Source organism: Dendropsophus ebraccatus, chromosome 5 (genome assembly GCF_027789765.1).
Source record: "Dendropsophus ebraccatus isolate aDenEbr1 chromosome 5, aDenEbr1.pat, whole genome shotgun sequence".
Taxonomy (NCBI): Eukaryota; Metazoa; Chordata; class Amphibia; order Anura; family Hylidae; genus Dendropsophus; species Dendropsophus ebraccatus.
In genome coordinates, this window is record NC_091458.1 from 55372740 (window position 1) to 55395680 (window position 22941).

At 44.5% G+C, this 22941-nt stretch overlaps 1 protein-coding gene across 5 annotated transcripts; it reads right to left on the minus strand.

The window, feature by feature from the left end:
• Positions 1-10605: 10605 nt before the first annotated feature.
• On the minus strand, positions 10606-22712 carry NFE2 (nuclear factor, erythroid 2). 5 transcript variants are annotated; one of them, XM_069972211.1, is made up of 4 exons: positions 22654-22674; positions 17117-17228; positions 16430-16601; positions 10606-13082 (listed from the first exon to the last, which is right to left on the minus strand). In XM_069972211.1, the coding sequence occupies exons 3-4, from the start codon at positions 16499-16501 to the stop codon at positions 12045-12047; spliced, it is 1110 nt and encodes a 369-aa protein (XP_069828312.1). In that variant the 5' UTR covers positions 16502-16601; positions 17117-17228; positions 22654-22674; the 3' UTR covers positions 10606-12044. The 5 variants fall into 5 exon arrangements, with proteins under 5 accessions (XP_069828312.1, XP_069828310.1, XP_069828313.1 ...); XM_069972209.1 differs by lacking the exon at positions 17117-17228 and having other exon boundaries at positions 22654-22712; XM_069972212.1 differs by lacking the exon at positions 17117-17228 and having other exon boundaries at positions 16430-16562; positions 22324-22705.
• Positions 22713-22941: the final 229 nt, after the last annotated feature.

The following is a 22941-nucleotide window of genomic DNA, read 5'->3' on the forward strand; positions in this document are numbered from 1 at the left end:
CATTTTAGAATAATTGACTTTAAAATTGCTGACCTGGCCATAGACTTCGAGTTCCCGGAGGATCGCAGGGAGAGTTATGATAGGGTTAGATACATAAAGTAGCAGGTCATCTGCATAAAGAGCCGTCTTATAATGGGAGCCCCTCAAGCAGATGCCCGTTATGTCAGAGGATGCCCGCAGCGCCACCGCCAGATGCTCCATAGCCAGAACATATAGCAGAGGAGAAAGCGGGCATACCTGGCGTGTCCCGTTTGCAATTGTCAGGGGGGCCGAAAGGAGTCCATTTACCTAGACCCTGGCTGTTGGCCCGCGGTATAGGGCGCCGATCCTGCCCATCATCCCCTCTCCCATGCCTATCTGACGCAGGGTGGCCAAAAGGAATGCCCAGTGGATGCGGTCGAATGCTTTCTGAGCATCAATGGACAGCATACACGCTGGGGACCGCGTCCCCTGGGCATGGGACATCAACAGCAATGTCTTGTTGAGGTTATCCCTCGCCTCACGTCTAGGGACGAAGCCCACTTGATCGGTATGGATGATCGAGGGGAGTGAGGGAGCTAATCTGTCAGCGATCATTTTAGAGAAGAATTTTATGTCGAAGTTAATTAGTGATATAGGTCGGTCGTTGGCGCACGATGACACGTCTTTACCGGGCTTGGGGATTACTACAATTGTGGCCATCAGGGACTGGGACGGAAAGGGGCAAGATGGAGAGATAGAATTAAAAACCCGGGCCAGGAAGGGCGTGAGCTGGCCGGAAAACATTTTATAAAATTCAGCGGTGAACCCGTCCGGACCCGGGCTTTTGCCATTGGGCGTGTTTTTGATGACCGTGGACAGCTCTATCTTGGAAAACGGGGCTTCCAACGAGTCAACTGCCTCCCCTGAGAGGGACGATAATGCAGTGGACGTAATGTACGACTCCACCCTATCCAGAAAGGCAGCCGAGTCCATGTCGTGTAAGGGTCCTTTTAAATTGTACAGGTTTTGGTAATATTCCCGGAAAACCGTGACTATGTCCGTCGGGTTATGTTTAGTTCCTTGCCCAGAGTATATGAAGAGAACAAATGCACTGCCTGATTTGGGATGCAGGAATCTGGCTAGCGGTGCGCCACATTTATTGGAGTGTTCGTAATAGAAACGCCGTAAGCGTTCACGGAAGCGTGTATATTTTTGGTCAATTAAGGCCTTCAGTTGAGCTCTGGCTTCCAACAGGGTCGCTAGGACCCCCGGATCCTGCGTCTGCTTGTGTGTAACTTCGGCAGTCTGTATTTGGGAGAGCAGTTTTTGTATTTTGAGCCCATTGTCCCTTTTGAGTTTAGCTCCATTTTGGATGAGGACCCCCCTGACCACGCACTTAAGTGCCTCCCACTGCAAGGGCAACGGAGTGTCATCTGCCCGGTGGACGGTGAGAAAGTCCAAGATGGCGGACCTGACCTGAGCCTGACACACCGTATCTCTCAGTAGGTTAGGGTTCAGGCGCCACGACCACTCGCGCGGTGCCTGGTCAGGGAGGGGAAGCGACAGGGTAACTGCAGCATGGTCTGCCCAAATGATCGGGTCTATGACTATCAGAGGGTGCCAGGAGAGGAAGTGATGGTCGATTAGGAAGAAATCGATCCGGCTATACGAGTCATGCACAGATGAGTAATATGTGTAATCTCTTACCCCAGGATGGAGGAGTCTCCAGACATCTACCAGTCTATTGTCAAACAGCGTTCGTTTCAAAGCACGAAGCTGTGAGGAGGGGATAGAAGATCTACCCGAGGAGGAGTCCGTCTGCCGGTCCATCACCAAGTTGAAGTCGCCTGCCGTAATGAGGAGGCCCTCAGCGAAGCAGTTTAGTTCCCTGAGGTATCGCCTGCCCACCTGCACCTGATGATGATTGGGAAGATAAAAATTAGCAATGGTAAACATTCTCCCAGCCAGTTTGTTTCAGAAATAGATATCTTCCCTCAGTGTCCACACAGGTGTCCACCACGGATGCTGACAATGATTTATGTAAGGCGATACTCACGCCCTTTGTCCTGGCAGCTGCATTAGTACTGTGGAACCATGTATTATAGTAGCGGGTAGGCAAGGCCGGGACATGCCCCGTCTTAAAATGGGTTTCTTGAAGCAGTAGGACATGGGCCCTTTTCTTGTGCATGTGGTAAAGCATTTGTGAGCGTTTTTCAGGTTTATTAAAACCCGCACGTTTAACGTTGTGATCTGCAGGGAGGTCATGGTGGGAGTGGGTAGGTGGGGGGGGGGGAAGGGTAGCACCAGAGGAAGAAGGAAAAGAGGAAGAAAGAGAACAGAACAAAGAAAAAAGGCACTAAAGAAGAAGAAAGAGCAGAAAAATAGGTTCTGCCCGCCTCAATCCACTAAGGACAGAGGAAAGTAGGAACACTCATGTGTAGTCGTGTTTTAACTAAACACTTAAAATAGACTATGTGGAGGAGTGACTGGAGAGGCGCCAACGTACGCACCGGAAGCCTCCAGCACCTCACCACCTGATTGGTATGCATCAGCAAACATAGAAATTGTAAATATATAAACTGAACCGAAGGAGAACACAAGAAAGAGCACGGGAAGGAGAGCTGAGGCGGAGCACACACGTAATCCAAAAAGTAAGGTCAGTTTCGTGCGCACATAGCGGGATGCAACCCCACGCACCCGACTCACTCCCACGTATGCAGTCCACCTCATTTGTAACCCTCAGCATTATGCAACCGGGTACCACCGAATCAGGGGCATCCAATTTCAAAAAGCAGCATTATATAGGAACAAAACAGTGTGTGCACATTATGCATGCCAATCCTGGAGACAAAGTAACAGCAGGCCGGCCAGGATGCGGTATGCATGAGTAGCCAGCTCTGGGCAGGACCCCGCCCCTTAGCAAGAAGCGATCACCAACCATAAGGGCGGCTCTACACTTAGCAACCCGAAGGGTGCCACAATGGGGAACCACCCAGAACCAGCCCCCCATTAGCTAACAATGGGTCCACCGCCTAGTAGCTGATGTTCAGGCCAACCTCAGCCAGGTCAAGAAGGACATAACACATGACCTTTTTAAGGGTACCCAAACTCCCCCCTAGTGAGGGCCCGTAAGGCCAGAGACTTGTACCTCGAGACTCCGTGGGTCACGGCTTTTTCTGTAGGGGGAGAGGGGGAAGCTTAGAGGGACTAGGGGACATGGGGAAGGCAGAGGAAGCAAAATGGAGAAGGATGGGACAGCCTATAGGAAGGGAGTGTAGGGGAGAAAGGGCAGGGGTGGGGGAAAGGAGAGGGAAGGAGAGAGGGGGGGATAGGAGGGGGGAAAGGGAGGCGTGGGGAGGGGGGGGGGTGAAGCCGCCTCAGCCCCTATGACAATGCCATCTAAACTACTGCACCCTCCGTAGCATCCACAGTCTCGAACAAAGCCCAGGCATGCGATGGAAGTCAGTCACACAAGCCACTAAGCAAAAGGAGGCAGCTCCCATATAACAATCAGATCACACCATTTCTGGGGAGCGGCGTCCGCGCCTCCGCTCCCGCGGGGGTCTCGGTTGGTCAGCTCGTGCTGCACCCTGTGGCAGAGGGGGCTGAAACGGCCATTCCGGGATATCCACGCGAGGAAGGTCCAGGGTTTCCAGAACATGCGGCAAGTCGGATGGCGTGCGAAGGTGGACCTGACCTCCATCATGACGAATCTGGAGCTGGAACGGGTAACCCCACGAATAAGGGACGTTGCGCTCTCGAAGCAGGGACAACAAGGGGCGGAGCGCTCTCCTTTTAGCCAGAGTGGTCCTGGATAGATCCGTTAGCAGCTGAACGGCAGCACCGTTAAAATCTATGGGACCCCGATCTCTTGCTTTAGGCATAATAGTCTCCTTGACTTGAAAGTAATGCACCCTGCACACTATGTCCCGAGGTCTGGCGTGGTCGTTGCTAGGTGGCCCAAGGGTCCTGTGCGCACGGTCCATTTCTAGGGGTGCAGCAAGGGGCTTCCCCAGAAGATGGTTAAAGAGGCCCTGCAATGTGGACATGAGGTTCGGGGGTTTGACTGATTCTGGGATCCCCCTTACCCGGATATTGTTCCGGCGGTTTTATATTTTCGGCGTCGTCTGCCATGTCGAACAACATCTGGATCTGCTGCGCATGTAGATCCAGCTGGGACCGATGTGTTTGCTGCTCGTCCTGCAGGTCCCCTGTAGCATGTTTCAAGGCCTGGACCGTGGTAGTTAGAGAGACCAAGTCATCATTTAGGGATCTGATTTCAGTCTTATAGACCGCCTCCATACGGGCTATGTAGCCCTCCATGTCTGCTTTAGTGGGCATTGCAGCTATATGGGACTGCAGGGCTTGCAGCTCCTTACCCGTTGACCCGGACAGGCTGAGGGTGGAGGTGGTAGGCTGATCAGGAGGCGGCTGGTCACGTAACAGGGCCGGAAAGTCCTGTGAAAGAGGAGTTGCCGCGTCTTGCGAGGGACCCTGGCGTGCAGCTGTGGGAGTGCTGCGGGCGGCCATCTTGGATCTGTCCGCGGCGGAGCTGGGCCCTGCGGCGTCAAGAAGAAACCTCCGGATACCGCTTCTGGTGCGCCCTGGGGGTGCTGTGGAGACAAGCGGGGACCTTCGGCGGGGCTTCCCCGGCATGTAGGCTCGATGCTGAGGCTGTCAGACGCAGATGACAGGCGGTAAGGGCCGGCGGCGGGACGGAGCTCTCACACCACGTGTCCGTTCAGCGCCATGTCCAGGCCACGCCCCCCAAACTAAGCAATTGGATTCATTTGTACCTCTATATTTGCTCATGGCTATGGCTAGTGTTGAAAATTGTTGGCCGTTGGGTTTAAAGGGAATTTATCGGCTGTCATTTTTGCCCCAAGCCGCTGATGCAGTTAGAAGTGAGGACAAGACACATGATGATTTTCATATATCCAGCTGTGCTTCCAGAACTTGTCAGGCTTTTCCAAACTGCTAAGTTTCCACCTCCCTGTTCGATTGACACTTGGAAGTTTAGTTCCAAGCAGGATCTGGTATGGGAGGGGGCAGTAAGGAGGTGTTAGCTTGGTGCGCTTCAGGTGCACAGGAAATGAAAGCGACTCTGTACCCCCCCCTCCCCCCCCAACTACGTTATACCTGTTTGTAGCTTATGTGAAGTACATTCTTCTGTTATGTTTATCCACACTGGTTGAGCTTTCATTCGGCTGAAAAACAAACTTTGGTTGAGGCGATGGTGTGTCAAAGAGGGGGGGCCGAGAGCGTTCGTGCCCAGGTGAAGTGCCGCATGTGTGGTCTTGGTCTGCGTCTCCCCCTCTCGTTCCGCCCTCACAGGACACGTTGCGGGTCATGCTGCGCATCGTCCACGCCCTGTGTTAAGGATGCGCTTGTGGTTGCCCCGCCTCCCATGTCTGTCACTGGACTCAGAGAGGACTCAGGATGCGGACGGAAAGCGCATCGCTAACACAGGGCGTGGACGACACGCAGTGTGACCCGCAACGGCGCAACAACGTGTCCTGTGAAGGTGGAACGAGAGGAGGGGGAGATGCAGACTAAGACCACACAGGCAGCGCTTCACCTGGGCACAAATGCTCTCGGCCCCGCCTCTTAGACACACCATCGCCTCAACTAAAGTTTGTTTTTCAGCCGAACGAAAGCTCAACCAGCGCGGACAAACATAACAGAAGAATAGACTTCACATAAGCTACAAACAGGTATAAGTAGGTGGGGGAAGAGTGGGTACAGAGTGGCTTTAAGCATGCCTTTACAGAGATTTCTTACAGGGTTATTTTTTTTTAAGCCAAGCCTAGGTACAGACTACACAGAACAGGTAATAAAGAGAAGTCAGAGATTTCTCCTTTTCAAATCCATTCCTGGCTTTCGCTTCAAAAATCTGTAAAGGCACCCTTGATCTTTACTACAGACTGATTAATGGAAGGTACCATGTGTAAACTTTCTATAGCAAATAATTGGCTTGGCTTTTAGCAATGACTGCTGCTAGAGGTCAATGAACTTACAGTAAGTTTAGGTTCACTTCATTCTAAACAACTCTGTATTAAACGCCTGGTGACTGGAGAAGGTTTGTGCAGCTGGCTGGAAAACGTGGATATAGCCTTTAAAGGGGTACTTCAGAGGGGGGGGGCACTTTTTTTTTTGCTGGGGAGGTGGCTGAGGGAAAAGACATCCACTCACCTCCCCGCTTCCAGCGGCAGGTCCCGCATCGCGGCGCTCCGGTTCCCAGCCGCTTTCGGGTGTCTGACGCAGGCCTGAGACGGGACGTCTCAGGTCCACTCAACCACTCAGTGAAGGAGGCAGGATCCGTTTAAAGTCCGCTCAGACCTGAAACGTCATGTCTCGGGCCTGCGTCAGACACCCGGAAGCGGCCGGGAACCAGGAACTGGAGCGCCGCGATGCGGGACCTGCCTCTGGAACCGGAGAGGTGAGTGGATGTCTTTTCCCTCAGCCACCTCCTCCCCGCTCCCAGCGAAAAAGTGCCACCCCCGCTGGAGTACCCCTTTAACTGTATCCATGTTTACCTGGCAGCCCTGAGGTTGCATCCATCTTCAGCCACTGAGAGGTAAATGCTGAAAGTTTGAATTCGGACAAACCCAAACTTGTTATAAGTTTGCGCAACTCTAGTTAACACCTCTCCACTAAAGGCAGATGGCTTGGGACAAGAGGTGATGATTACTGCTCAAAATCAGCATAGGTCACAGAACATGTCCATAACAGAAATACAGTTGACCTTAATCTGCACTTCTTTTCTGAAGCTGTTAGGTTCATATACACATGAAGATTTCTCAGCGCCAACTATACAGTGGGAGAAATGTAGTGGCTGAGCTGCACAAACAAATCAAGTATTGTTCATGCAGCCATGGAAACCGACAGCACAGATATACATATCTGTGCTGGCATATCACACATATACATATCACACAGCAGTACATACCATCCGTGCTTACGCTCTCATCTTTTTGGCTCCTGTCCAGCTGCTGCGTCTTTAGGCCCTGCGCCTTCCAGAATGATTAACAGCTTGGGGAGAGCCAGATATTAGAATGCCGGATCCCAGCAGCAATTTGGATGGTAAGTATGTACTACTGTGTAATAAGGAAACTGACAGCATGGATATGTGTATAGCTGTACTGCCAGTTTGCCTTAAATGTTATCGGCCTCAGTCCCCAGTTTACACAGGAGGATGTGTGACCAATTAGAGATAAGTGAATTTACAGTAATTAAGCGATCCAGTCCTAGGAGAAGTTTCCCAGAACTGGATACAGCTTTTCCAGGCCAGGCACTAGAGGAGAAGCAGCACTAGAGGAGAAGCAGCACGTAAGAAGATTACCGAGATAACGATTTATTACTGTAAATTCACTCATTTCTACGGACGATGATAAATTTTAAAGCACAATCTAAATACACGATCAGCCGAGGATTAGACAGTTTCCCACATAGCCCCCACTTTAAAGGGGTCATCCAGCGCTACAAAAACATGGCCCCTCTCTTGTCTCCAGTTTAGGTGTGGTTTGCAATTAACCCTTTCCCGCACAAGGACGTAAGTGTTCAGATTACCGGATACAGCATTTCCTTGGTGCCTAGTGGCGGAGATCGCTCCTCCGGGACGTTGTCCCGGAGGAGCGATCTCCGTTACTGAAGCCGGCCGGGGACCGCTCCAAGATGGCGCCGTCCCCGACTTGGCACTCGTTAGTTTCCGGCTGCAGCAGCCGAAAGCAAACGAGTGCTGATCTCATTGATCTTTGCTGTATATCTATACAGCAAAGATCTCAATGAGAGATCAAAGTGTATATACTAGAAGTCCCCTAGGGGGGCTTCTAGTATATGTGTAAAAAAAAAAGTGTTGTCATTAGTAAAAAGCCCCCCCCCAATAAAAGTCTGAATCACCGCCCTTTTCCCAGGTTTTAAATAAAAATAAATAAATAAACATGTTTGCTATCGCCGCGTGCGTAATCGCCCGAACCATTAATTAGCCACATTACTGATCTCGCACGGTAAACGGCGTAAGCGCAAAAAAAATCCCAAAGTGCAAAATTGCGCATTTTTGGTCGCATCAAATGCAGAAAAAATTTAATAAAGAGCGATCAAAAAGTTGTATATGCGCAATCAAGGTAATTACATAAACATAATGGCGCAAAAAATGACACCTCATACAGCCCCATAGACCATAGGATAAAAGCGTTATAAGTATGGGAATAGAGCGATTTTAAGGAACGTATATTTGTTAACAATGGTTTGAATTTTTTACAGGCCATCAGATATAATATAAGTTATACATGTTACATATCGTTTTAATCATAACAACTTGAGGAACATGCATAACAAGTCAGTTTTACCCCAGGGCGAATGGCGTAAAAACACATTCCCCCCAAATAAAAGAAATGTGTTTTTTTTTTCAATTTCACCACACTTTTAATTTTTTTCTGGTTTCGTAGTATACTTTATGCAAAAATTCTGCCTGTCATTGCAAAGTACACTTAGTGACGCAAAAAATAAGGGTTCATGTGGGTTTCTAGGTGGAAAAATGCAAGTGCTATGGCCTTTTAAGCACAAAGAGGAAAAAACGAAAACGCAAAAAGAAAACGCAAAAACGAAAATTAGCCTGGTCCCGAAGGGGTTAAGCTCCATTTACTTCAATGTAACAGAGCTTGAAACCACACCCAATCTGGAGACAAGAGAGGGGGAAAAGTGGCCATGTTTTTGTAGCGCTGAATAACCCCTTTAAATAAATAAATAATAAAAATATGGCCACTTTCTTCCAGAAACAGCGCCTCTCTTCTTTCCAGTTTGGGTGGGGTTTAACAGCTGTTTCATTAAAGAGAATAGAGCTTAATTGCAAACCACATCTGAACTGGAGACAAGAGTCGTGCTGTCTCTGGAAGATAGTGGCCGTGTTTTTTTAACGCTTGATAACCCCTTTAAATAATTTGTATTCCAGCTCTCTGCAAAGCAACATGAAATGATTACATTATTGTGAGATGTTGAATGTTTGCTTTTATACTGTAATATTTTGCAGTGCTGAATGGGCCAGGCTTAAAGGGGTACCGTATCGCTCGCACCTAAATCCGCAGTGATACTGATTGCTATCAAGTCAATGTATGTGTATTCTCACTGTGTGTTTGGTGCGATTTTTTTTAAGGAAGTCAACTTTTGTGCGAGTTCGGTGCGATAAATACGCAGCGATATGGTACGTGTGAAGGCACCCTAAGAAAGAATTTAACCCTGTTCAATCCCCACACATAATCTAGGCTCGCTTGTGATAGGTTTCTATTACATGAATTGGGCCTTTCGTCTGCAGCACATCCTGAAGCTGCAGAAAATACTTCCTGGTCCACTCTGTCTCTCCTACCCGTCTAAGACCAAATGCATGTGATCTGTAATGCGGACATGTAGCAGGTGGCTCTGAGGTGCAATGCATGCTGGAAAATGTAGTTTCTCAGCTGGGTGCCATGAGGTAAAACTGGGATCATTTGTAAAAGTTTTAATCTGGGTTGGAGCAGCGTATACAAGTGGGAAATGTGTCAAAAGAGTGAGTGAATCTATATGCTTTTTGTGCATTTTTTTTTTTGTGTGGGATCACTGGGGTTCCCATTTAAAAGAGAAGTCCAGCCTTGGGGAATAGCAGGGTATGGGGGAAGACAACAAACAGCATTAACTTGCCTCTTCCATTCCAGCGATCCGCCATCTGGCTGGCCCTGGGACCCCACCACTATCTGCTTTGCTGCTGACAGCATTTTCCCCCAAGTCATGACGTCATCACAACCTGGGGGAAAATGGCTTCCCATCAGGGTCCCAGACCTTCTGGCATGGCAATTCGCAGACACAGGGAAAGGTAAGTAGTAGTTCCCTATTATAACCCCCTCCCCCCCAGCCCCTGCTGCTGGATCTAAAAGAAACAAAAAAATCTCCCGATTTCTCCTTTAACATACAAAAATAAGTTTCACATACAAAACAAAGCTTTCAACCTTCGGAAGATTGTTTTATTTGCAGAAGTAAGTTCGTGTTTTTATCGGAAAGAATTTCCTTTAAATTACAATTTTACACAATGATTTTATAGCATACACACTCCAAGTAGATTCCTAACTCGGATTGTTATGAGGATAGTTTTACAGCATTTTTTTTTTCAACTGGCACTGCAGTTTTTGAGCCAAGGACAGAAGTGGATCCAGTAAGAAGCAGAAGTATAAGTCCTTGCTTTATATTCTCCATTCCTTTTTAACCCACATCACTTTGGCACAAAAAACTGGTGTGTGTGAAACTAGCCTAGGTGAGGATCAACAGATAAAACATTACAAGAGAACACTTGAGGCAGGGAGGAAGCATTCAAGACTATAAGTGAATACTCACATTCAAGGGTCAAATATGGTCCATAAAATCTTTTTTTTTTTTTCTTAGCTTTCCAATAAACAAAAGCCAGTTTGGTGACATTGATTAAGTTTAGAGTTTACCATTAGACCTTAGATCAGTGTTTCTTAAAGGGGTTATCCAGCGCTACAAAAACATGGCTACTTTTCCCCTACTGTTGTCTCCAGTTCAGGTGCAGTTTGCAATTAAGCTCCATTTACTTCAATGGAACTGAGTTTCAAAACCTCACCCAAACTGGAGACAACAGTAGAGGGAGAGTGGCCATGTTTTTGTAACGCTGGATAACCCCTTTAACACCAGTCCTCAAGACCCACCAACAGGTCATGTTTTGAGGATTTCTCAGGTGATATAATTATAGTCAGTGCACCAGTAACTTCCATAGCTGTTCGTTGTATGGGATACCTGCAAAACATGACCTGTTGGTGGGTCTTGAGGACTGGAGTTGAGAAACACTGCCTTAGATGTAGCTTGTCATGACATTTTATCTTTATCTTTATTAGGTTCACAAAAGTGGAACTACCCACTGTTCACATGTACTAAACTCTGAACATCATGGAACCTAAAGTCTGCTTCACTGGAATTTTATATTGCACTTAACTAATACATACACTTTGACCCAGAAGTGCAAATGCCCCAGAATTCTAACACAATTTAAACTATGATTGGCCACCATTTGTCTGACACCTTGATAAATCTGCACTAAGGGTTCTTTTAAGCAGGCCAACATGTGGCCACGTACAGCCACAAATGAGTGCTGATCACTGAGATCTGTGTTTGATTTTATGGCCTCGCTCCTTTGTTGCATCTGTGTTTGCTCGCTCCTTTGTTGGCCTTTTTAGGGCATGTGCACACTACGGAATCCGTGCGGATAACTTCCAGCAGATTCCATGCTTGCTCCCGCTTAAAGTTCCACCTGTCCCAAAGTATAGAATGGGGTCTATAGGACAAGCGGGAGGGCAGAGGGGCGAGCGGCAGAATCCGCTGAAAGTTATCCATGCGGATTTTGTAGTGTACACATACCCTTACATGGGAAAATTATCGGCTGAATGAGTATTCTTAGGAATGATAATATTCAGTGTATGTAAAACATTTTCGGCAAATGTATTTCATAATTTTGTCACTGATAATGTTAAGAGTAGCTCATCCTGTAAACATTTTTTTCTTTCGTCATCGAACTCCTCCCCAGTGTATGAAATCATTACTGTGCCTGTGGATTGCATGTATTCCTCACAAGCCATTTCCGTTATTCGATTTTCAAGGTGACCTGAGAAGATCTTCAGAAGAAGTGGTTATGTTTTACACACAACGTAACTAAACTTTTAATCTTTTTTATATGTAAATGTCATTAAATTGTTCATATAAAACATGTTCTTCCATGGGCTCCCACTTCTGTGTCCATATGTACAGTCACTTTTTTACTACAAAGATTAATGATCCAGCAGGGGAATTCTGGAAAGTGCATATTTTTAGAGTATCTACTCTGGCTTTTAGACTGAGGTTATCCATAATGTCAAGGCACGGTGTGATTTAACAATTATATTGTCTGATGATAGTTGAACTTTGCAAGGCTTGAGCCTATACTTGACAATACTGTAAAGTATTCTGTCTTAAAACTAATGTACCTTAAGCTTAATTCAATGACATGCAGAAATAATATTACAAAGTATGTTTCTGCTATCCTTTCATTTGATAATGAACGATCCGTTCTATTCCAACGAGAAAGCAACATTACTATTTGATGTCTGATGGAGAAAAATGTCTTCAGGATAGTGATGGCTGTTCTGGTTTTTTAAAATACTATAGACTTCTTGCTGAAGTACCTTCATGTTGTTTTTTAGTTCATAAATGATACTTTCCACCTCCTTTCGTTCCCTACGTAATCCTTCACGTTCTAACCTGAGATGCCCAATTTCTTTTTCCAAGATGGCAATGTTCTCCATCTTGCGCTTGCGGCAGTTCTGGGCAGCTACTTTATTCTTGCCACGTCTGCGGATGTCCCTGACCAATGCCAGCTGAGATTCAGTCAATGTATAGCGAGACAGAAGTTCATTAAAATCCTCTACAGGAAGATTGACTATCCTGTCTGTGGGGAATGGGATCTGCATTGCGACTGCCCTTCGCTCATCCCTACTGCAGACAAGGTCTTGAGCCTGTGATGCGTAGTAAGTCTGAGTTTCACACATGTTTTCCATAACAGGTTGTGTGGCGTTTTGTGCCAAAGGATATTGGTTTGGGTAGGCATGATGTGGAATTATTTCCATGTATTCTGAGCTAAGCCTGTGGCTATCTATATTCTCTATTTCTATCGATTCCCCATCGCTAAAATTTAAAGACAAACCTGAATCAGATTCAAAATCCTCATGGTTTTTGGTGGGAAAGTTTAGAGAATTAACATTGCCCAGATATGGTTCAGGCATGATGACCTGATCTCCTGTGGCACTCATGGCACTAGGTGGCATGTGCTTTGATGGATAGTGATTTATTGCCCCCATCTGAGAAATACTTGATGAGATTAACATTCCAGTGTATGATGTTGTACTATATCCAGAAGTCATAGAGATGGTTGCTGCATTCTGTGCTTGACAGTCTATGTAAGATCGATTGCAGATTGGCATATTATTGTTTGACGTTGGTAAAATGGCATCTTTTGGGAAACCTCCAAAACTGCAACCTGGCATAGGCATCATTGGTGCTTGATATCCACTCTCAACATTATATGTGGAATCTGGGTGTACATCCAGGCCCTGAACAAAAAAAGACATTAAACATCGGTGATTATTAATTGATAATATGAATTAGTTTTAGTAACATTTTGTTAGAAATATGGCAGCAATTTGCTGTGGATTGTAAAAAAAGCATGAATTGCTGATTAGAGTAGACCCTGTTGGCATATGTGGTGAATCATATAGGTGAGTATAACTTATTCCATCCTGAGTTAATAAAAAATAATTTTGTGTCACTGGACAACCCCAGTGCAGTGCTTACATGTGTGAAAGAAAGGATATGCAGAACAGCTTTTTCATACCACCTTGGGAAGAAGGCATTCCCTTTGAAGTGATACTATCACTCCCCCTACTCTATGTGAGGTTCTCTGTACAATCCACAAGCTTAGATTCTGCACAATCCATTCACAATCATAAACCTTTTATAATAATAATTCTCCATCATCAAAGCATCCGGACGATCTTTAGAGATAGCTGCGGTCTGCTGCCACTGCTCCTATTACAGGGAGTGATGGCAGCAGATCGTTGCCATAGTTGTCGTTTGACTTTTAGGCTGGGTTCACACTATGTATATTTGAGGCTGTATTTGGTCCTCATGTCAGGTCCTCATAGCAACCAAAACCAGGAGTGGATTGAAAACACAGAAAGGATCTGTTCACACAATGTTGAAATTGAGTGGATGGCCGCCATATAACAGTAAATAACGGCCATTATTTCAATACCACAGCCGTTGTTTTAAAATAACAGCAAATATTTGCCATTAAATGATGGCCATCCACTCAATTACAACATTATGTGAACAGAGCCTTTCTGTGTTTTCAATCCACTCCTGGTTTTGGTTGCTATACAGCCTCACAAATACAGCCTCAAATATACATAGTGTGAACCCAGCCTTAACATGTAGAAAGACGACAGACAACGATCAGCCAACTTTGTTCATGTCAGCTTATCGTTGGTTTCCATTACACAAAGCGATTATCTGTCGTAATGGTTGATAATTCGCCAAATACGGCCTATAATAGCTTTTTGTAATTGGGCCTTAAGACTCCTAGTTGGCAGAAAACACTGACTTAAAGAGAAAGCCACCTTCCCAAAGTGGTGTAAGGAGCTATTTTGCAAATTCTTTCAAATTTCTTTCAAAATGGCTTCACACGTCTTTATGATGCTGTCCAATGAGAATGACGTGTGATTATTACTAAGAGTCAATAAAAAAACAAACTTAGGCTGTAATAAAAAAGGAGAGAAAACGCCAATAAAAATGTCATATTTGCACCTGCATGAAGGGGCTGTGTCATTTTGTATGTTCTAAGCTGTGAAGGCACACCAGCATACAACAGCCGATGGCCTTGTGATGTTGCTGGAATTGCTGGTAATATTATGCTGCCATTGACCTGCCTGTTTTTTGCTCAATAATCTGCTGAGTTTACAGTAGCATTTCTCCATTGTGTGGCTATACTCTAAGCTACAAAAAAACATAAAAAGTTGCTATGTTCACTGACTGGGGAAGGCAATGTTGTGATCAGTGATTGGCTGTTTTCTGAGGCCTAATGCACATGTCCATGTCAGGTTTTACGGTTTAGGAAATCTTCATTTTTTTTAAAGACTGTCATTGCTCATGTGCCACAGTTTTGCGGGAGCCTTCGGCTCCTTGCCCTGTCAATCAGAGTGCTGCATTTAACTGTATACACTCCTGGGCCTGGCAACACTTGCCCAGAGCTGTCTGGAATTCGGGATGCTCCTATAGGCTTCTATGGGGTGATCCGCACCAGAATTTTGGACAAAAATAGGACAGGCTCTATAATTTCCAAAGCAGGAAAAAACTGAAGGGTGTCCATGTCTCATAGAAGCCTATGGGTCCCAAAATATATACGGAAATCCTGATAAATTTCATGGGCATGTGCATGCGGCTTACATTCATTAAATTTTTTATACTGCCAAAACCACAGTTTTCTTGAACCATGGGCAGGCTTCCTTATTACTATGATGTATGATTTACTCTGAAATGTGGCAATGTTTCAAAAGAATAGAAACATAGAAGATTGTCGGCAGAAAAAGACCACTGGGTTCATCTAGTCTGCCCTTTTAATATTTCCCTTCCTATTATCTTAGGATAAATGTATGTTTATCCCAGGCAAGTTTAAATTCTGTTATTGTTGATTTACCAACCACATCTGCTGGAAGTTTGTTTCAAGTATCTACTACTCTTTCAGTAAAGTAATATTTTCTCATGTTGCTTCTGATCTTCCCCCAACTAACCTCTCATTGTGTCCTCTTGTTCTTGAGCTCAGTTTTTTTTTTTTTTACTAAAAACACTTTACTCCTGAACCTTATTTAGTTCTTTAACAAACGTAAAAGTTTTAATCATGTCCCCCCTTTCCCTTCTTTCCTCCAGACTATACAGATTCAAATCCTTAAGTTTTTTCTGATATGGTTTATGCCTCACACCCTCCACCATTTTTGTAGCCCGTCTTTGGACTTGTTATATTTTATCAATATCCTTTTTTAGGTGAGGTCTCCAGAACTAGACGCAGTATTCCAGATGTGGGGTCACCAGAGCTCTATACAGTGGGATCACAATCTCCCGCTTCCTACTGGTTATACCTCCAGCTATACAGCCTAGCATGAGATTTGCTTTCCCCACTGCCTGGTTGCACTGGTGACTCATTTTAAGGCTGCCAGAAATCACAACCCCTAAATCCTTCTCTTCTGAAGTCTTTTCCAACACAGAACTGCCGATGTTACGATGATACTTGGATAGAGGATTCCTCCTCCCCAAGTGCATTATTTTACTTTTGGAAACATTGAACTTTAATTTCCAATGTTGGACCACTTATCTAGCAAAGCTAAATCATTTTCTATATTACTGACACCTCCAGGAATATCAGCCCTATTGCACACTTTTGTGTCGTGAGCAAACAAACAAAGCCCAGAATATACACCAGTAACGACCACCCTCTGATATCTATCCTTCAGCCAACCACAAATCCACTGAACTATTCAAGGATTAAGTCCAATTTTCTCTGAGCTCTTTATGGGGAACAGTATCAAAGGCTTTGCTGAAGTCCAGATAGTCCATGGCACCACCTTCATCCAACACTTTTGTGACATAATCAAAGAAATCAATTTGATTAGTCCAGAATAACTTATTCCTGTGAGCCATCACCACATTTCACATTGAATCATACATCATTGTAGGTCTGTCCCTGCTTAAGGCCAGTTGGGTACGTGGGAAACTGGCCTAATGCTGTTGGTTGTTCAAGCAGCATAAAACTAGTGACAGGTTATCTTGTAAGTTCTCCACCCTCCAAAGTACTAGTGTTTTTTTTTTTATGATCATTTTATGAGAATAAATATAAACTGACACTAACCTGCAATTCGGCAAGGGAGCAGATCTCTTGCCAAGTAAGATCCATGACTCTGTAGGCACACTGTTCTCCCATCTATAAATGTAACGTTCCAAATCAAGGCTTTACATTGAGGAAACCAGACATTGTACCAGAACTGTAAATTAAGAAGAGAGCAGGATAGTTCCCTGTAAATCTATAAAAGGGTAAACAGAACAATAGGCATTAATGAACATATATGTTTGGAGAATTTTCCATGCTACTAGTACTCACATTGGAGTATATTAAAACAAGAGCATTTACATTGAGTTTTTGTAGCACTGCATAACCCCTTTAAAGTGAATTGGAGAGGTGCAGTAACACAGCACGCCCACTACACATTGTATGGAGCTGTCTACTTCCATCTCTGTTCTGTATTTTGATGATAGGACATAACAAAAAAGTCCCAGAAAAGCTAAGCATTTATAAGAAAACTTATCTTCAATAAGAAGACTTATTGATGGCATATTCTTAAAATACGGCTGACACCCTTCACCAATCAGGTATTTGTTACAGCCATTGTTACCATATATATAGCAAAAAGAGATGGAGCAGACAGTTCCATACATTGTGTAGTGGCCATGCTTGGTTACAAAGGCGCAGCTCCCATTCAGTTTAGTGGTGCTGACCTACAGAAACCCAGAACAGCCACCACACAGTGTAAAAAGGTACCTGCTTCTAGCTCTTCTAGCTCTGTTCTCTGTACATAAGGCTCCAGCAAACAGCTGATCAGCAGGGATGCCATATATTGGACCCACACCAATGGCCTATCTTGAGAATATAGCTACAAAAATTGAAAAACATTTTGTCTACAATATAACAAACTTTATTAAGCACATATAATGCACACATAACTGATAAAAAATTAGGCAATTCCAAATACATTGTATAGGCTGTAGGAGAAGGCAGTAATCACACTGGTATTGCGCTAAGCCCCGCAAACCTACTTTTATTAACTTCCTTTAGTGTTTGCTAATTTGGCTGAACCGGGCACCAGAGTGGTCCTTGTGGCAAAACTAGTCATAGTCCTGGGCCAGAACAGTGATGTAATCACACCTTTCCGTGCATAAATCACAGCACAGTATTTCTTTTGCACGTACTGGCCCGTCTCTGTATGATGAAACCAATTTACTGCACTGTGAATCTGCCTAAAGAGATGTCATTACAGCTCTGTACAGGCCAAGGACCATGACTAGTTCTTCCACAAGGACCGCTCCGATGCCTTGTTGAGCTGAATTAACATACAGCGTGAGAGTTATTAAAAGTAGGTTTGCGGGGGCATAGCGTGTAGGGAAACAGACAATAGATACATGTTTGGGCAGTATTTGCTTAGATGTATTAGCAATGTTTGGTAGGTGAATAGCGGTATTTCTGCTGATTGGTAAATTCAATGCAAATCTCACTACACACTCACTACTTTACTTTCAGGCCAGCAGTGAATTCACTATGTAAGCTTCTAGACCTAACATATAACAGCACTGCATTACAAAATGCAGCTGCAATGTAGTTGGTCCACATGCAAAGATACCTATTCTTAGTCCAAAAAAATTGCACAATTCCTAGTTGTAAACATACAAACAGCAGCAAGGGACAGGGACTCATCCAGTGGGTAAAATCAGTGATAAATTGACTCACCTGGTGTATGTGGGTATGGAATAACTCCCTACCCACTCCACCTAGATCCAAGATAGTGTAGTTTAAACTGGTATATGTTCCCAGTAGGGATGGTCCGAACCTGGTTTGGGTCGGGTTCGTACGAACCCGAACCCTCGGAAATGATTCCCGCTGTCTGCCCTCTCCGTGGAGAGGGTGGATACAGGGGAAGGACCGCCTGGAAGACTGGGATACAGCCATAGCCATAGGCTGTATCCCAGTTTTCCAGGCGGTCCTCCCGCTGTATCCACCCGCTGCACGGAGCGGGCAGACAGCGGGAATCTGATGCCGAGCATTTGGGTTCATACGAACCCGACCTCGGCAGATTTGGACCATCCCTAGTTCCCAGTGGCTTGAGAAAGGTGGGATTGAGACCACAGAAATGCATTGCCTTAGTGATTTGGAAATAAAGAACCTTGAATTATATACTTGCATAGTGTGATCCGGCTACCACGGGTATATAAAGGTCTGAAATCATCGACCTTTCCCCATAGTGAAGTGAGTGAGAAACACAATTTCCAAGTTCTCTACACTAATGCATTGATCAGTTTAGGTTTCTGAGCGCCATTGCCTTTTTTTCTCTGTTTTATTCTAGTTGTGAACATACCTATGTCCTGCCTACAGTCTGAGAATAGGCCCACTTCTTTATGACTATATGGTGTTATATAGGTACAACATGATCTTATTCAAATATTTGCTTTCTGAAATGTAGTCTTCCACTTCAGGCTGGCTATGTCAACTACTTTCCCCTGCAAGGCCTTTTCCCTTTCCTCTCTTCCTCTGTATGGGCTGCACAGAGTAGATAAAACTTATCAGGAGGCATGCAGTACTCCTGCTCTAAAATTCTGGAACTAGAGAACCATATGTACGTACTTGATGTAAAATAGACAAATGAGTACTGATATCTTTGGGTCAGGTGTGCTGTATATAGTCCAGTCGGTCTATTGTGAACACTACGAGAGATCTTTAAGGTCAATGATATAACTGATATATGCCATTATAATTCTGCTGGATGCAAAGCAAGGCATGTGGGGACATGAAGTCCTATAACAGAAAGATGGAACTGATGGTAAATAATATATATTCTAAATTAATCAGCTCTGAATGTTGATTTATTTTTTTCAATTTAGATTAAATAAAATGAAAATATATGTAGACTTTATAACTACTTTACATAGCTCCATATATGCTTAAATATTATGTGTAAAAGATGCCCAATTACGCAATCCACTGTAGACTACCAGAAATAATACCCTTAAAGTGACCCTGTCATTTAGGGGTACTTTTCAAAGGAATGATGTTTGACCTCAGGGAGATCAACCAAAACACAGCGAAGAAACCATTACATATCTCTCAATTTCAGTGAATCTAGGAACATTGCCCCCTGGGAAGACAAATATGCAAAAAAAAAAAGCTGCGGAGACACCATCAGTGTGTCTCTACATCAGTGAGATAGCCAGAACTTGTACCAGGAAGGAACAACCAAGCCAAGGAGGGTCTCCAGTCAAGGAAACCACCTTCCAGCAAGCCACAGTCAGACATAGCCTGACCTTGGAAATACCCAAGCAAGGAATCCATCCACAGCTGTTTTGGGGTATTTGCATTTCATCAGTGTGGAGCAGGATTCTGGCTAGTGGAAGCAAAGTCTAGTAAGTGCATTCAAAGGAATGACGGTTCACCTCCGGGACCTTAGTTGACCTCACTTGCTAGGCATTGCTCCCACTAGCCAGAATCCAGTTCCACACTGATGATGGGCAAACACCCAAATCAACTGTCTGTTTATGGATACCTTGCTTGGATATTTTCCAGGTCAGGTCATGCTTAACGGTGGCTTCGTTGAACGGAGACCCCCTTGGCTTGATTGTTGGTCCCCAGTAGAAAGTCTGGCTAGATCACTGACGTTGAAAAACACATGATGGTGTCTTTCAGTATTTAGTTATAAAAACCTTTGACAGTCACAGAGACTTCAAAAGTTCTGATCGATTGGGAACACTCAGAACCTGACTGACCCACACTTTTGACGTCTTTGCGGTGTATTAAAAATGTGATTTTATACATTTGATTTATACATTATACACATTAGATAATCAGCTAGGCCTCTGAAATGGATGCCATTTAACTAATGTGTATGGCTGGCTTGACTGGCTTTTAAAGGGGTAGTGCGGCGGTAAACAATTATTCACAGAATAACACACATGACAAAGTAATACAACTTTGTAATGTATGTTATGTCTGTGAATGGCCCCCTTTCCCGTGTCCCACCACCCCCACCCGTGTACCGGGAAGTGTGGTGCGCTATACATACCTGTCACGTGCCGACTCGTCTCCGATCTTCAGTCTGCGATGTTTTCTTCGGACGGCCCGAATTCCTCAGAGCGTCCTAAGTGCCGGCCGCCCTCTTCAGCGTCATCAGATGCTCAGCCGCGATTGGCTGAGCACAGTTATGCTCAGCCAATCGCGGCTGAGCAGCTGGCACTCAGGACACTCGGAGGGATTCGGCTGAAGACGACATCGCTGACTGAAGATCGGAGACGAGTCGGCACGTGACAGGTATGTATAGTGCACCACACTTCCAGGTACACGGGTGTGGGTGGTGGGACACGGGGAAGGGGGCCATTCACAGACATAACATACATTACAAAGTTGTATAACTTTGTAATGTGTGTTATTCTGTCAATAATTGTTTACCGCCGCACTACCCCTTTAAGCTTATACTAACAGTGTATACAATGTGGATGAGCTTTTCTGTATGTGGTCTGCTAAGACATTGGTCATCTTTATTTGTCTTAGAGCCTGCAGTATTGTGCATTCTGTACTGGAAATAAAAATGTTTCAGTTATTACATAACTCTATAGCAAAAGTGTGACACAATGAAGACCTGAGTAAGAAGTATGCATGTGTATATGCAACAGTGAAAACATACAGTGAAGAGGAATACAGTAGCTACTTAGTAAAGCTACAATCAGGCCAGTTCAACCTGAAAGTTACTACCCAGGACAAGGAAAATAATTCTTATAAAGCTTTGTCCAAAAAGGCCTCCATGGTGTTGAGTAGACAGGAATAAGGTCGAAGTTAATGTCAGATTAAATGCCATGTGTTTTAAAGGTCGAAAATTCAATGCTGACTAATTTTTTAATATATCTTAACAGCCCAGGGGTGTTGATATGAGGCTGAGGGGGCATGAAGCAGGATGGGAGAAGTGAATCTGAGGCTGAGGTCCACTTTCAAACAAACAACAGTTAGCCGAGTGCACCTGGGATCTTATAGCGGTTGTAACAAGGAGGCTCTTGTCTCCAACAGCACAGTTAATATGAAAAAACAGCATGCTTAATCACGTTAAACTTTCTGATTCACTTCTTAATGATTTTTTCAGCAGTAAAACAATTCCACATTAATGTCATTCACAAAACATATCACCCAAAGTGATCAATAGGTGGACTTCTTAAGTTGGTAGATCAGTTCCACTCCTCCTGGAGTCTGCGATCCTCCATTTGCATCACTGAGGACAGGCAAGGCGTGCAATCACGCAGCGGTATATGGCATATATGGCATTAATCAGGCTGGGAGAGGTAAATATGAGGCTGAGGGGGAATGAATCAGGCTGGGAGAGGTGAATATGAGGCTAAGGGGGAATGAATCAGGCTGGGAGAGGAGAATATGAGGCTGAGGGGGCATGAATCAGGCTGGGAGAGGTGAAAATAAGGCTGAGGGGGCATGAAGCAGGCTGAGAGAGGTGAATATAAGGCAGAGGGGGCATGGGGTGGTAGAATTATATTATGAATCATGCTCACATCTGAGCCTAGCATTCATACCCCTTTTTAAAATAAATTACATACCCATTTGACTATTCAGCAACAAATGCAGACAATCAACCAGATAGTAAAATCTATACATAGTAAAATATCTAACATTAAAATCGGTACCAAATGTTACAAAACAGTATAAAAACAGTGACCACAGGTCCTTTTTAATATATCTGAACTACACAGTAACTATTTAATCAGTGGCTGTGTATAATTGCTTTTAGACCTACTATTAAATAAAATAATGTGACTAATGATCAATAATCTGACTCAGTCACAGTCTGTAATCCCCCATACTGCACAACATTTTTAGCATTAGCTTACTGTCTGCCATTATGTTAGCTGCAACTCTTTCAATGTCAATTCCACCTCCGGCTTATAAACCCATAATGGTTTTCAAACTTTAAATCTATTTGGTCTTACCTGTTGTGCAGATGATCTGATCCTATATAATGTGCAATGTAGAATTTAGTCTTTGGACCCTTTAACAGGTAATTATAGAGTGTCTTCACATAAAGAGGATCCCTCTGTAGAGGATCTACATTGTCTATACAAATGTCTCTTCGTAGATTAACAATTGAAGTTCTCCTGTCCTGTCCCTAGCAGTTTGTTCTCTACTTTTTCATACTTGTTTCAATGACTGCTGTCTAAAAAACTAATTTTCTCCCAAGCAATTAACATTTCTTAGCCTCGCATTTCTTGGACTCTTTTTTTGCATGTACTCCCTGATATTTATGCTTTTCCTTTGCTTACCTCCCAGTCCCCATCCTGTCATATCGCTGGAAGTGGCCTCTGTACATAGTCCTACCCTGTATATCCACACTTGCTGCTGCTAAACCACAACCTTGAGACAGTGGCATCCTCTCCCCACCCTCTTTTTCCCCCACCCTCTTTTTCCCCCACCCTCCTGATCGCAGTTACCTCCTTCGCTCTAACTGAGGGACATGAGTAAAGATTAGGGACAGTTGTTTAAGTCAGATAAAAAAGAACTTCTATGTTAGCCCTCCTATTTCATTTGTAGCAGCAGAAACACTGCAAATA

Coding starts and splice junctions, on each gene's coding strand:
- NFE2 (XM_069972209.1), bottom strand. CDS start 16,501: ATGGGAGAACAGTGTGCCTACAGAGTCATGGATCTTACTTGGCAAGAG. Junction 13,083..16,429: donor GCTCCCTTGCCGAATTGCAG/GTTAGTGTCAGT, acceptor TTTTTTGTTCAG/GGCCTGGATGTACACCCAGA.